This window comes from Bos indicus x Bos taurus, chromosome 2 (assembly GCF_003369695.1).
Source record: "Bos indicus x Bos taurus breed Angus x Brahman F1 hybrid chromosome 2, Bos_hybrid_MaternalHap_v2.0, whole genome shotgun sequence".
NCBI classification, from domain to species: Eukaryota; Metazoa; Chordata; class Mammalia; order Artiodactyla; family Bovidae; genus Bos; species Bos indicus x Bos taurus.
Genome location: NC_040077.1, coordinates 25242355 through 25258660, shown reverse-complemented (window position 1 = coordinate 25258660; position 16306 = coordinate 25242355). Strand labels below are relative to the sequence as shown.

Sequence of the window (16306 nt, the reverse complement as noted above, 5' to 3'; positions counted from 1 at the left end):
ATTAATACTGATGCTGCTGCTGCCTGTTACTGGTTGTTTCTCTTTGCAGGTGCCAATATCGGTCAGAGAACAGGATTTCAGTGGCAGAGTTGTTGCTATACTGTTATCTCTTCAGAACGGAGGCACAAGGAGAGATGAATGCCACATCGCAAGGAGCAAAGGAGAAAGAGAGAAAGAAATGGTGTCAGGTGGCATGTTGGATGCGATTTTTGTTTTAGTAGAGATTGAGATGACCGTAATTGTTTAGCTGATTCCTTCGGTCTGCAAAGATACACTTGTGTTGGTGCTGATGGTTCTTGACTAATCCTGTTTCAATTACAAGTTGGTTATGTTTTTCCTAAAAGCTTGTGGTATTTAAATTCAGGGTTTATAACTCTCTCTCTCACACACACACCCCAAAACACATACATTAAAGTCAATCCCTACTACACTATCTAATATTCCATACTGAGACGTCAAATCTTCTATATGCATTCTCTCCAACTAATCAAATATTTTAAATCCAGAAGACCAAAAATTCGAACACTAGAATAAACACCTCCACACGCTGTTCACATCACAAACTTGGGTCAAACAGCAGTGGTGTGATGTAGTTATTGGTCCTGATAACTTTCAAAATTCTTACTTTCTCTTTATTTTGGGGTATTATGATTGGTAATTTATATTTTTAAAATAATATTATGACTAGAGAGAATCTATTACAAGGAAGATGGTTTACCAGGGATTTTTTAAAAAGTTGTTTATGTTAGTTTAGTAATAATCCTTGGAAAGCACATCCACATAGTTTTGTTCAATTCTAGAATTAAGATTGGAGTTATACAAACAACCACCTAGTAGAACTCCTCAAATTACAAAGATAAACGACTTTCTCATAACTAGAATTTATCAAGACCGGTATCAAAACAGGATCAACTATAAAAGCTAACTGGTACACAGCTTATTAGTTTTTCTTAAAGCCAGAGATGCCACATGTGGCACAGGTACATTATCGGATTTAGTTGCTCTACCTTAAAGAAACAAAATTTTAAACATAGGAAATTATTCTCATTACAACTATAAGCTTATAAGCGATAATCAAAGAAGTTTATGCATAATGACTAGTAGCAAAAAGTTATTTTGTGTAAGTTTCAGGAGTAATCTGTATAATATACATATATTTGACTATATACTTCCTTTACGTTCTAGTAAATCTTTAGCTGTATAAAGGTAAAATTACACTAGAGAGTATTTACACATTTTACCTCCCAAAACATGCTTTTCCTCTTGACCTTTAAAGATAAATTTATAATGAAAAACAGTGAACCAATTAATAATAAAGAAATATTCTAGTTGATAGAATAGTCACTAACAGGCTACCCAAGGAAAGTAATATATGAGAGAAAGAGAGAAAGAAATACGTGTGTGAAAAATTTAATTGCTCTACTTTATCTGTGATGAAAATAAAACAGTCTATTTCTGGGGGAAAAAAGGAAAGCAAACATTCCTACTACTCTAAGAAAAATGCAAAGCTACAAAGGAATCAATTCTGAATACAGAAGGATCAACCTGCTCTCCATCTACAACTAGAGAATTGTAGGAATAAAGTGTAAGGATACTTCCACTGAAGTAGCAGTGAGAAAAGGTTCAAGTCTTGGCTTTGCTAGTTACTAGCTATATTAATTTAGACAAAGCAAACAGAGAAGAGCTTGGCATTCAAATTTAACATTAATGTTCACTCTAGAATGGTTAAAAATTCAAAGTGTATAAAATGTAATATTATGTAATTCTCCTGAAATGTGGAAATAAATCACTTAGTGAATGAGTGAGCAATAATTTCATAAACTGATAACTAAAACAATATTAATTCTTAATATATTAAAAAAGATGATGCTGAACAATAATTTTCCTAATTTCAGAAGACAGTAAGCCCTTAAGTAAGTTTACATTTACTATTTGGTGGTAACAGGAATGAGAATTTATTTTAGCCATGGACTTACTGCTGAACTCTCATTTGTTACTCTATCACACTAACAGATTCACTGGATTTGGATCATTATGTTTCTAGCCCTACAGAATATGAACTGAACTTTATGATTTACTCAGTGGTAAATACTTTTTCATATTTCGGTTTACCTATTCAGTTATGATGATTATCTTTATAAAATACAATGTATATCATAAATTATCTCAAGAAAAAGTTAACTAGGCCTTCTAGTCTTCTATGTCCAAATGGTATGGGCTTCAGCAATGATGGAAGTTTTTTCCTTTGGTGCCAACAAATTTAATAACTCTATCTAACTTCAAGAGTTTTTACTGAAGGGAGAGTGAAAGTCACCTTTGGTAATGCAGGAGGTATACTGGGCTCCACATCTAAACCCTAATCTGATGTAGGTCACATGATTAATTCCTGCACAGGTTACATGGACATCAAATATTTACAGATCAGATCCAGCCTATGGTAGAAACTATATAGTTACATGTCGGGGTATGGTTCATGTTGGCTTAAGATAGAGGTGATGAAGTGTTCAATCTACTTGTGTTTTAGAAACCAGAATGACCTATTTTTAATGACCTACTTTCCAACTATGCTTTAGAATGCCAAATAACTTATTTTTAACACATGTAACTGAATGCCTATTATTCTTAAACTGTACAACTAAAAAAAATAATACCCAGTGGAAAGCAGACTACTACTATTCATTTGTACTCTAAGGTGACACTACTTACTCAATTTTGTTCTCTGTATGTACTACTAGCAACTTTCTTCATAATGCATTCATTCTTCTCAACCAAAAAAGTCAGAAGTAAATGTGAGAATTCAAAACATGAGAGTATATTTCAGCATTAATTCATCAATTCTTCCAAAATATTCCATGATGGAGATCAAAGAAAAGTAATGTTGTAAATTGGTTAAGAAGAAGATAAAGTTAGAAATATAAAACTGCTCAGTAAATTTGATAAAAGCTGAAACAATAAAACAGGAAAAGGATTATGGATGGGACAATTATTAGAATGAGTAAATACAAAAATGGAGAAGTCAAACACTGGGAAAAAAGATAATATGGAAGTTAGAATAGAAGGTGTAGTAAACTACAAAAGCTTACAACTGTTTATATAATATCTAGACATTTAAGTATATGTACCTTACTTTATAAAATAGAAATGTTTCAGAGAAATAAAATATTTTCAATGTACCAGGAAAGCTTTAAAATCAACCAACCACCCACCAATCAAAAAATAAAAACAAACCACCCTCTGAATCCTTTTAAGTATTTTTGTGATACAAACAGCCGATTCCTAATTTAACTACTTTATCATTTCAGATTTTATAACAGGTTTCCATAAGACATGTAAAACTCATCATTAGAAAGAGTAATCTGAAATTTACTATTATGTGTGAAAATTATAATCCTCCAGTTGACTATACACTTTAGCATCCCATTATCATGAAAGGCTGGTCAGAAAATAATTGATAAATCTTTCTTTTTATGGAACATCAAACACAGGTCTCTATCAAAATAGCTTAGGTGGGCAGACAAATACTTGTATGAATTCTGAACTTCAAAATCCCCACTTCCCTTCTATAGTCCCGTTACAACTCCATCAGTTACAAAACAGGTTGAAGTTGTCTACTTATATCAAAGGACAAGAGAAATATCAATAATTACAACAGAACAGAAAACAGAACAAAACAGATCAGAATAAATTCATTTTAGAATTTACTGTTCAAGTAGTTGGGCTGAAACTTTTCTGAACAGGGGCACAGTAAAGAACACTAATACAAATTACATGTATATGTATGTGTCTATATATACACACATATACACAAAAGTGAGGTGAAAGTCGCTCAGTTGTGTCCGACTCTTTGCGACCCCATGGCTCCTCTGTCCATGGAATTCTACAGGCAAGAATACTGGAGTGGGTTGCCATTCCCTTCTCCAATATACAAATATGTATGTATATAAAATATAATTTTTTTCTGTTCCCTGTACCTAAATGGCAGGACTCTGAAGCATGTTGATAGCATTCCAAAAATAAGCACATCTATAATGAGATGGTGGCTGCTACAAGAATGGGTTTCTCTGACATACCTCACCCTACCCCAGGGAGATGACTTGATAGATACTATCCTCAATTAGTTCACTAACTTAGTTTTAGCTATTACTCAGCCTATTTAAACAATGTAAGTAATGTGATAAGCAGACCAGACAATTTAAAAACTGGATCAAAGAAAAAGAATTTTACAGCTGTCAGTAATTTCATTTTGAGGGGGAAAATCTATTATTTCTCTGAAATGGTTTGAATTAAAAATATGAACTAAAAAACAATGAACTGAATATAATTTCAGAGTTTACAAACAAGTACACAGTTTACATTATAAAACTTACTAAAATATAACAATGTTTTTCTGAATTATATCACTTCATATTATTACCGATGATCAGGCTCTTCTAAATTTGCCAATGTATATGTTTTAACTGAAACATTTAATCAGGTATTTGGTAACTTTAAAGTTAAGTCAAAAAAACCTGTTATTAATTTACAATTGTTTCAATTTGTTATGAAATGGACACAACAACATAGAATATTACATTTTATCTTAAAAATAAAGCTTTTTTTTTTTAAAAAAAACAGTATTTAACAGTAATCTTAAAAACCTGGAGTTCTGTCCAGGATCATTCCTCCACTATAGGGACATGGGTTTTTGTTTTTTAACTTTTTGACCACACACGTCATGTGGGATCTTACTCCCCAGACCAGGGATCGAATCAGCATCCCCCTGCATTGAGAAGTCCCAGGGACACGGTATTATCAGCATCTGAAATGTTTGTAAATTACCACAAGGTAAAGGAACGTTATTTTAATGTATTCAACATAAAAATGCAACTTTTATGCCCCTCTTTTATTTTTTGGTCTGAAGTTTTAAATTTGGGTCCTTTTTCTCTGTAAGTTTTGCCTTCTTTAATAAGAAACGGAAAACACAACTTTCCACAACCTCTGGTAAAATGAAATGGCCAGCATATGCTTCACGTACCTTTTTGAGATGTCCTAGTCTAAGTTTGAAAATTTCTTCCTGTTCATGATATTCTGCCAAAGTCAACCTGTCAAAATGAAATTGTAATTCTAGATATTAAGATTAATACTTATTGTTTCTTATTAACAACCAGCAAAATAAAATTAATCAAATAAAAATACTAAAAATGTTGACAAATTTCAGCCCCGAACACATAAGCCTAAAGTGCCTGAAGGTATTCTTCAGAGTATATCTAATACAGATGGAAAAACTGACTGACTTATAAATTCAACAACTATTTAATCAGTACCACGAATTTAGATCCTAAGGATGCAATGAAAAGGACAGTTTCTCAATATACTCTGGTTTGAACTTACACTTCATAGTGGGAGTATAGGGGGTAAGGAAGCAGAAGAGAAACAATTTAGTCCAGAAATGAAACAATCCCAAGTAACAGTACGTTTTATAAAGGGAATCAGAAAGGCTGGTGTGATAATAACTGTCTGTACTACACTAATTTGCACCAAGTTTTAGGGAGATAGTCTTGATCTGAATGTCAAAAGGACAGCCACAAGAGGACCTAGGGGAGTACGTTCTAGACACAGGTTAAAGCAGGTACAAAGACACCAAGATGGAAATAGACTGATACTGAGAAGAGGAAAAAAAAAAAACACAAGTATCAGAATATAGTCAAAGAGGCTGTCAGCAAAAGAGATAAAGCAGGGGCACAGCATCTAAAAGCAGGATGGATTTTAGACCAAGAAATGAATTTCATTTTACTTTAAGAGTACTGGGAAATCACTGCAAAGGTAATTGGTCCAATTTGGGCACTGGTTTAAGAAAGAAAGAAATGAAGACATTTTTCTCTTCTCTGCTTCCATGTGCTAGTGAATAAGTGAGACAGGGCTGCCAAAACCCACCAAATTATTAATAAATACAAACATATACACACGTGAGAGTACTTTATGGTTGTGGTATTATTAATTTCAAATATTCTCCTGTAAATTAGAAAAAATCACTGCAGCTGACCCTTGAATAACAAGGGTTTGAACTGCACAGGTCCACATACATGAAGATTTTTAAAATAAACACGTATTACAGTACACTACATAGTCTGGAGTTGGTTGACTCTGTGGAGGTGGAACTGCAGATACAGAGGCCAGCTGTGAAGTTATATGCAAATTTTCAACTGTAGGGAGGGTTAGAGTCCCAAACCCTCATGTTGTTTAGGGTTCAACTGTAGTTTAATGTATGTAGAACTTTAGTAGGATATGTACCTATTATAATATTTCATAAGAAAACATGATTCTGTATCAATAAAGTGAAAGAGGAAAACACACACACACACAGACACCCCCCCCCACAACAAAACAACTTCCATTCATACCTATTACTGAAAGAACTGCTTTTATCTATCATATTTAGGCCCTTGTTTACTTATGTATTCTGGGTTTATTTGGTTAAGCTCCAAACCCCAAGGACAACTTATTTATGCTTGGTTTATATCCCTCGGCAACATTCAGTATAAATGCTATTTCCCTTAAGCTAGATGGTAATTAAAATATTAATATCATAGAAAGGGCATTCAAATGAAATAATCAAAAACCTCCAAGAAATTCAGTTAGTATTCCACTAGAAATATCTTAAGAGTAAAAAACAAACATTTAAAATTAACTCTCTCTACCCAGTCTTAGGTTAACATAACCATTGGATTTTATTATACTGAATATAGCAATATAGTTCCAGCAGTTGCCTAACATAAATTTAGAGAACTAAACACTGCACTGTGAATGTGAAACATGTATGCAGATGCAATGAAACAAGAAGAGGGAAACATGGTATTTTTTTAAAAAAGAGGTTTGGAAACTAAAGCTGATAATATCTCAACTAGTTCACTAAAATAAAGCCATAGGAATTTTGGCAAATAGTTTCTGGATATGCATATATGCCATCAATGGAAATTACCTGTATAACAATATAGTAATTTACTACTCTTAAAATAAGGTTTTAGGCCCACCAGTAGACCATAGGATGGGCTCAGAACTAATTTTTTTAAATATGTAAATATTTTGTTTGTTTCTGTATAGGAATAAAATACAGTTCTATACTTTGGTTTTTATTGAGTTAAAATGCAGCTAAATTTACTATTCATAAGGTAAAATTAGTATGGCTAAAATTTAGTTTACTAAAATTTTTGACTGTCTTAAGTTGGCAGTAGTTTTCAATAGCTATTGTTCTTCTGAGTTAATAATAAATCAGTGTCAATTAGTTCCATGGTATCTTAGTCTGTTGAATACTGCATGGTATACATTTTATAATGTAATACATATTGGCTATTAACTAGCATTCAGTTCCAGTTGTTAATATGTTTGTGTTGTGGCTCAAATATACATCATCTACATACCTTTAATAAAAGCAAATACACACAAATAGTCCCTTCCCTAAATTTACTTAGTATAATGATACCTCATTGATTTCAAAAGCTTTGACCCCAGAGCATTATTTTATAGGTCTAATCCTAATATGAAACACATGCAATTCTCAGTAAAGATTAATGGTAACTTTCGGCAGCAACAGAACTTTGCTTTCTTTACTGCATTTGATTACTACCACTATAAAGCTCCAAATAAACAGCAAAATACATACATACTAATTTCTCTCTGCTGGGTTTGAAGCATCAATAAACAAATGTACAGATAGTACTAAATACTAGGCTACTGACTTTCTTGGACAGTGAAAGTGAAAGAAAGTCGCTCAGTCGTGTCCAACTCTTTGCGGCCCCATGGACTGTAGCCTACCAGGCTCTTCCGTCCATGGGATTTTCCAGACAAGGATACTGGAGTGGGTTGCCATTTCCTTCTCCAGGAGATCTTCCCAACCCAGGGATTGAACCCAGGTCTCCTGCATTATAGGCAGACGCTTTACCATCTGAGCCACCAGGGAAGTTCTTGGACAGTAATTCTTACCATTTTATGATCATGGTATCCAATTTCACATATACGTAACTTTGCGGTTCAAACAGCAGTTTAAGAATTCCTATTCCTGTCTCACAAAATAGAATGCAAACCACCAAACAGCAAAAGACATTTCTTACATTTCTTTGCACTTCCTTATCAGAAAGCACCTGACATATATTAGCACTTTAGAAATTGAAAAGTGAAGTTGCTCAGTTGTGTCCGACTCTTTGCGACCCCATGGGCCATTTAGCACTTTAGATATCTGCTATTTATTTCCACTGAAAAATACTTATAGATTAAATTTATTTAGATAAAATTAATTGGATCTTACTTAAAGAAATTGGATTTTATTTTATATATGGAAAGAGGTAAGCTAGGAAAATACTAATTTTGATGACTTTTAATTGCCACATCAATTAATTTTATGATGTGCTTTTTAAGATGCTTAAAAAACATCCACCCTCTTAAGCAAGTCAATTGCTTAAATTACTTAGCAAATCTCTTGTTCACAGAATGCAAAGTCCAATTTCTCCCTTTATGAATCATATCTCATATTATAGATTGAATATTAACTTTATTACACATTTATGTATATATATTTAGGAGAAGCTAAAAATCATAAAAACTGTTCAGGAGGTTAACACAAAATTATTCAAAAAGCCAAGAAATTTAAAACTCAAACATAAAACTTAACCACTGATAACCTTTCACAGTGAGTATGAATGAATAAAGAAAGCTGAGTGCTGAACAATTGATGCTTTTGAATTGTGGAGTTTGAGAAGATTCTTGAGAGTCCCTTGCACTGCAAGGAGATCCAACCAGTCCATCCTAAAGGAGATCAGCCCTGAGTGTTCACTGGAAGGACTGATGTTGAAGCTGAAACTCCAATACTTTGGCCACCTCATGAGAAGAGCTGACTCATTTGAAAAGATCCTGATGCTAGGAAGAAAGATTGAGGGCAGGAGGAGAAGGGGATAACAGAAGATGAGATGGTTGGATGGCATCACCAACTCAATGGACACGAGTTTGGGTGAACTCCAGGAGTTGGTGATGGATAGGGAGGCCTGGTGTGCCATGGTTCATGGGGTTGCAAAGAGTCGGACACGACTGAGTGACTGAATTGAACTGAATGAATGAATGAGAATTTTATTTTTAATTCAAAAATTGTTTTCCAAGAGTTTAATAGAAATGTAGGGTATCTGCAGAAAACAGAGATTACTCATTTCAAAGAAACTGATATCCAATTTTTTAAGGGTATTCTGTTTAAGCAGGAAACTAATCTGAAGTCTCAGAGTTAAGGAATACAAGATCTGGTAAACAGAATGTTAAAGGCACTTAAGAAAAAAAATATCAAGCCGGTTTTTGGGCACAATTTAGCAAACCTTTACAGAATACTGAACTAAGTCACACATTGAGGAGTAGACTTTTTTAAATGAGGGAGGAAATAGATGAGACTACTCTGCCTTTGAAGAGCCCTAAAAAGACACTAGAAATAGAAAAAAAAATGTCCTTAACATGGTAAAGGGCATTTATTTAAAAAACCATAACTAACATCATACTCAATGGTGAAAGAGTAAAAACTTTCCCCTTAAGGCCAGGAACAATTTTCACCCCTGCTGTTCAATATTGTACTGGAAGTCCTCTCAGAGGATTTAAAAAAAAAAAATACACTGAAATTGGAAAGGAAGAAGTAAAACTATTTCTAGTCACAGATGACTTAACTCTACATGTAGAAAATCTCTAAAAATGAACAAGAGCTAAAAAGTTCAGCAAAGTTGCAGGGCATGAGATCGACACACAAAAATCAAATGTGTTTGTATACATCAGCAATGAACAATGTAAAAACAATACTAAGAATACAATTCAATTAATAATAGAACTGAAAACAGTAATATACATAGGATCAAGTTACTCAGGAAGTGACTTGGATGCTAAAAACTACAAAATATAGCTGAAGAAATGAAAGCATACTAATTAAATGAAAGAACATCAGTGCTCATGTCCTTAAGATTAGCAGACTCACTATTGTTAAGAGGGCAATTCTTCCCCAAAGTGACCCACAGACCCAACATAATCCTGATCAAAATTATCAACGATTTTGCTGAAACAGGAAAGCTGATTCTTTAGTAAAATGCAATGTGCAAGGGTCCTCAAATAAACAAAACAATATTGAAAAAGAAGGACTCATACTTCCTATTTAAAAAATTAATACAGTTATGGTTATCAAAAGAGTGTGGTACTGCCTTAAGGACAGACATCTACTGTATGATTCTCTTTAATGCACTATCCAGAAGAGGCAAATACATAGAGAAAGGAGATTATTTGTTACCAGGAGGATGCAGGGAGGCAGGAATGGGGAGTGATTAATTAACGGGCATTAGGTGTTCTGGATGAATAAAATGTTCCAAAACTAAAGGGAGGTCTTGGCTGCACAACACTGCACAGCACTGTGAATGCACCAAGTGCCACTGAACTGTATGCTTTTCAATGGCTAACTGTATGTTATGCAAATTTAACCTAATTTTTTTTCTTTTTAAGTACCACTGGGAAAAAGAAATGGGGGAATATGGGAAGGATGAAACTAGTTTCCTCTGAAGAGCCCAGGATTCAATATACAAAAAAAAAAAAAGAGGACTAATGACTTATGCCAAGTGCTGGTATGATGTGTAGAATAATGGCCTCATAAAGATGTCTACATCCTAATTCCTGGAGATGTGAGTATGCTAAGTTACACAGCAAAGGAGAATTAAACTAGCAGATGGAATTAAAGCTGTTAATTAGCTTACTTTAAAATAGGGATTTATTCTGGATTACCCTTTGTGGACGCAATGTAATCACAAGAAGCCTTAAAATGCGAGGAGATGGGCAAAGGTGTTGGAATCACAGTGACATGACACGACAAGGGCTTGACTTGCTTCTGCTGGCTTGCAGTTGGAAGGGGATCATGAACCAAGGAATGTGGACAGGCTCTAGAAGCTGGAAAAAGCAAGGATTGTTTTCTAGAGCCACCATGAGTAATGCACCCCTGACAATACCCTGATTTTAGCCCAGTGAGATCCATTTTGGATTTGTGATCTCCAAAAATATAAGATAATAAATTTGTGTTGTTTTAACTCACTGAATTTGTGGCAATTTGTTACAGCAGCAGTATGAAATTACTATAGATCCTGGTACCTAGAAAGGGGATATTTCCATAACAAATACCTAAAAATATACAAGTGACTTTGGAAGTGGGCAGTGAGCTTGGAAGTGGGCAGTGAGCAAGAGGCTAGGAGAATTCAGAGGAGCATGATTTTAAAATAACCTTAGGCTGCCTTGAATAGGCTATTAGCAGAAATATGAATATTAACAACTCTGCCAAGTGAGGATTCGAGGAATTCCACAAGGAACACAGTGTGGAAAACCTATTGCCTTAAGAGAACACCTAAATTGTCATGAATGGATCATCTGGTAGATAGGAGAGGTGCAACTGGTGAAAACTCAGAAGGAAATGAAAAATATGTTATAGAAAACTGGAGGAATCCTTGTTACAATGGAAGAAAGCTTAGCAAAACTGTATCCTGTAGTTATACAGAAAGCCAAGTATGTAAGAAATGAACTCTGCAGATTTCCAAACAGTGTTCAAAGTCTGGACTGGTTTCTTCTCACTGTTTACACTAAAATGTGAGGAAAGATAAATCAAAGGTAAGAAATAAGAAATGTTCAACCAAAAATTTAATGGGTTTAATCCAACCAAGATTTAATGGTTTAAGAAATTTTCATTTTATTCAGAGTGCAAAATACACCAAAATTGAGATTCATGGTCAAAGCTCCTCTTAAAAAGGAAGGTGTAGTTGAACAACCTTTTGCTAATATTCCAGAGAAGCCAGAGTATTCCTCACATAAAGTCTTTAAAAAGATGAAGTGTGTGACTCACAGATCCCTTCAGCCTTCTTAGCAGAAGTCAAAAATAGTGATAAAATTATCTAGGGAAAAAAAAAAAAAAAAAACCTGGAGGAGCCCCTTGTCTAATGGAATGAATGCTTGTGTCACACATGAGAGACCCACAAGATTCTTGAGAACTTTATACCAACAAAAACACTGCCAGCTTGGATTTTAAGGGACACAGACAGCACAAAGTGAAAGGCTGTCAAAGAGTCAAAACTCTACAAACAAGAAACTGGTTGTAAAGCTACTCAGCAGCAAATACATGCTAACCTTCACGAAAAAGAAATCTTTATAAAAAAATGGACAGAAGCTTGAAAAGTCACAAGCTACAGAAAAATTATTACCAGATCTTGAAACCTGAGTTTGCCTGGATGGATTCTGAAACTGCCAGGATCAGTGACACCTTTAATCTTTTTCTGTTTGAAAGGAAATGTCTATAACTCTTATCCTATGGCTGTCCCCATCACTGTATTTTGGAAAGAGGTAGTAACTTGTCTCTTGATGTTCACAGGTTCATAGGTTAAGAGGAATTATTTTCAGGGCAGATTATACAAAAGTCTCACTCATAATTTATTTAGGTAACAAAATTTAGAATCTCTAAGTTGATGAGATTTAGGTAAGGTTTTTTAACGTGGAGTTAAGGCTATAATGAGGTTGACAAGACTTTGCAGATAGGATAAATGAATTTTGCATGTGGGAAAGAAGTGAATCTTAGGTCAGAGGGGAGGCTGTGTAGGTAGAATAATGACTTTCCAAAAATGCCACATTTTAATCCTCAGGACTTATGAATGTGCTCAACAGAAAGGATAAAATGGGATTAATATCACTAATTAGCTGACCTTAAAATACAGTGATTATCTTGGATGATACAGCTATGAGTACACAGTGTAAAGAAAAACAACTTTTATCGGAAGGAAACTGGGAAAAGGCACGTAAGTGGTAATATCTGAACCGGTTTAACAGAAGCAACAGAAAGCAGCCAGGAGGAAGAAACAGGGCACACAAGGACATGGTGACCCATAAACACAGCATGTAGACATGCAAGCCAAAAGAAAACTGGATGTATACTGCACATTAAGGAAATTATCTTTTATCAGTTGCTTGCTAAGAGTTTAGACAGATCGATGCTGAATTTTACCTATTATTTTTTATTTTGGAATCTATTAAGATAACCATATAATCTTTCTCTTCATGTGAAAATTACACTGATTTTTCTTATTTTAAACCAAGCTATCATACCTAAAATAAATCCAAACTGGTCTTGATAAATTCTCATTTTTATGTATTATATGTGGGGTTGCTAATATTTTATTTAATATTTTTGCATTTACTTTATAAATGATATTAGACTATCATTTATCAATAGGGCTTCCCTGGCAGCTCAGTGGTAATAGATCTGCCTGCTAAAGCAAGAGGTATGGGTTCGATTCCTGGGTCAGAAAGATACTCTGGAGAAGGAAATGGCAATCCACTCCAGTATTTTTGCCTGGGAAATCCCATGGACAGAGAAGCTTGGCAGGCTACAGTCCATGGGGTTGCAGAAGAGTTGGACACAACTTAGGCTTCAGCAATATGTGAACCGTGAACTTCGAGATGTTCAAGCTGGTTTTAGGAAAGGCAGAGGAACCAGACATCAAATTGTCAACATCTGCTGGATCATCGAAAAAGCAAGAGGGTTCCAGAAAAACATCTATTTCTGCTTTATTGACTATGCCAAAGCCTTTGACTGTGTGGATCCCAATAAACTGTGGAAAATTCTGAAAGAGATGGGAATACAAGACCTGACTTGCCTCTTGAGAAACCTATATGCAAGTCAGGAAGCAACAGTTAGAACTGGACATGGAACAACAGACTGGTTGCAAATAGGAAAAGGAGTACGTCAAGGCTGTATATTGTCACCCTGCTTATTTAATATATATGCAGAGTACATCATGAGAAACGCTGGGCTGGAGGAAGCACATGCTGGAATCAAGATTGCTTGGAGAAATATGAACAACCTTAAGATATGCAGATGACACCACCCTTATGGCAGAAAAGTGAAGAAGAATTAAAGAGCCTCTTGATGAAAGTGAAAGTGGAGAGTGAAAAAGTTGCCTTAAAGCTCAACATACAGAAAACTAAGATCATGGCATCTGGTCCCATCACTTCATGGCAAATAGATAGGGAAACAGTGGAAAACAGTGGCTGATTTTATTTTTGGGGGCTCCAAAATCACTACAGATGGTGACTGCAGCCATGAAATTAAAAGACGCTTGCTCCTTGTAAGGAAAGTTATGACCAACCTAGACAGCATATTAAAAAGCAGAGACATTGCTTTACCAACAAAGATCCATCTAGTCAAGGCTATGGTTTTTCCAGTAGTCATGTACAGATGTGAGAGTTTTACTATAAAGAAAGCTGAGGGCCAAAGAATTGATGCTTTTGAACTGTGGTGCTGGAGAAGACTCTTGAGAGTCCCTTGAACTGCAAGGAGATCCAACCAGTCCATCCTAAAGGAGATCAGTCCTGGGTGTTCATTGGAAGGACTGATGCTAAAGCTGAAACTCCAATACTTTGGCCACCTGATGCGAAGAGCTGACTCACTGGAAAAGACCATGATGCTCGGAAAGACTGAGGACAGGGGAAGGGGGCGACAGAGGATGAGATGGTTGGATGGCATCACCAACTCAGTGGACATGGGTTTGAGTAGACTCTGGGAGTTGGTGATGGATAGGGAGGCCTGGCATGCTGCGATTCATGGGGTCGCAAAGAGTCGGACACTGATGAACAACTGAACTGAACTGAACTAGCCACTAAACAACACCATGACAAATTAGGCTATAACTTTCCTTTCCGGTATGGTCTTTCTTGAATTTCAACACAACTGCTGGCCTAAAATTAAGTTGAAAGTATTTCTCCCTTAGCTGTTCTTCAAAAGGTTTTGAAAGACTGGCACTATTTCTTCCTTAAATGGCTAGTGGAATTCATAGATGAAATCATCTGTACCTGAGTTTTTTATGATCAAAGATTTTAATTATAGATTCAATTTTTTTAACGTTACAGAACTATCTGATTTTGTTTGTTCTAGTGTCAATTTTGGTAACTTGTATTTTTCTAGAAATTTATCCATTTCACAAAAATTTTAAATTCAAGTCATTTATAATATTTTTTTCTTTAAGTATGTGTACATTCTATAATAACATTGTTTCTTTCATTCCTGATGATGATTCTTTTCTCTCTTTCTTGTTTTCAATTTTATTAGTCCTTCCTCACCCACATAAAACCCATAGACATCCCTTTTGGACTGGCTGATGCTCTGTATTTTATGATTATTTCCTGTATCAAAATTTCTGCTCTTATTTTTCTCTTCCTCCTTTTCTTGGTTAATTCTGCTCATTCTCTGATAAAAGTTTTACCTCAATAATTTTTGCCATGTAGCACTTTCACCATCATTCATCTAAAAATATCTTCTCATTTCCGATGAGACTTTTGCACTATCTTTGTTTCTGATTTCTAGTTTAATTCCACTGTGATGAGAGAACATATTTTATATGATTTCAATCCATTAAGTTTCACCCATGAGTCCTATCTAACATTTAAAGGAAGAAACAATGTCAGTCTTACATAAAACTCTTTCAATCCTTTGAACTTTGCTTAGACCTGTTCTACGACTCGACAAGGTCAATTTTTATAAAAGTCCATTTTTAAAAAGAACATATATTCTATAAATGTTAGGGGGTAACATGCTCATTAAGTCAAGCCTGTCAATCCCACTGAAATTTTCTATACTCATGCTGTGTTTCTATTTTATATTGTTTTATTTTTATCTATATGTTCTATTACTAAAAAATGTATGTGTTGAATTCTCCCATTATAATTTGTGTATATGTCCATATATCCTTAAAATACTGTCAATTTTTTATCTTGAGGGCATGTTGTTATGCATACAAATTTAGAATTATTGTATGTTTTGGTGATTTTAAACTTTTATAGTTATGAAATAATCACTATTTCTTATAATTTTTTGGTTTAAATTTTACTGTATCTGCTATAAATATGGTTTTCTTTCAATTGCCATCTGTCTAGAATGTTTTTTCCCTTAATTTTTACATTTAATATTTTTTTCTTTTGGTGGCCCCCTTTTTTTTTTTGCTGTGCCTCATGGCCTGTCAGATCTTAGTTCCCTAATCACCTAACCAGGGATCAAAACTGCATTCCCTGCAGTGGAAGCAGAGTCTAAACCACTGGAAGTCCCCCTGTTTGGCCGCTTTTGAGAATTTTTTCTCTTTTCCTTGATTTTCTGAAATTTCATTATGATGTGTTTGAGTACTTCTTTTTATTCATCCTACTTGGAATTCTCTGGCCTTCATGAATCTATAGACTGATCTTGCTCATTTATTTAAAATATTCTCAGTTACCTAATCTCCAAATATTGCTTCTGCTCCATTTA

At 34.6% G+C, this 16306-nt stretch overlaps 1 protein-coding gene across 3 annotated transcripts in view; it reads right to left on the bottom strand.

Moving 5' to 3' along the window:
* TLK1 (tousled like kinase 1) overlaps positions 1 to 16306 on the bottom strand; it is a 182329-nt gene that overhangs the window by 25065 nt on the left and 140958 nt on the right. For all 3 annotated transcript variants that reach the window (XM_027557899.1, XM_027557920.1, XM_027557909.1), the window contains one exon: positions 5015 to 5081. In XM_027557899.1, the coding sequence (XP_027413700.1) occupies positions 5015 to 5081 (67 nt within the window). The remainder of the gene's footprint in view (positions 1 to 5014; positions 5082 to 16306) is intronic.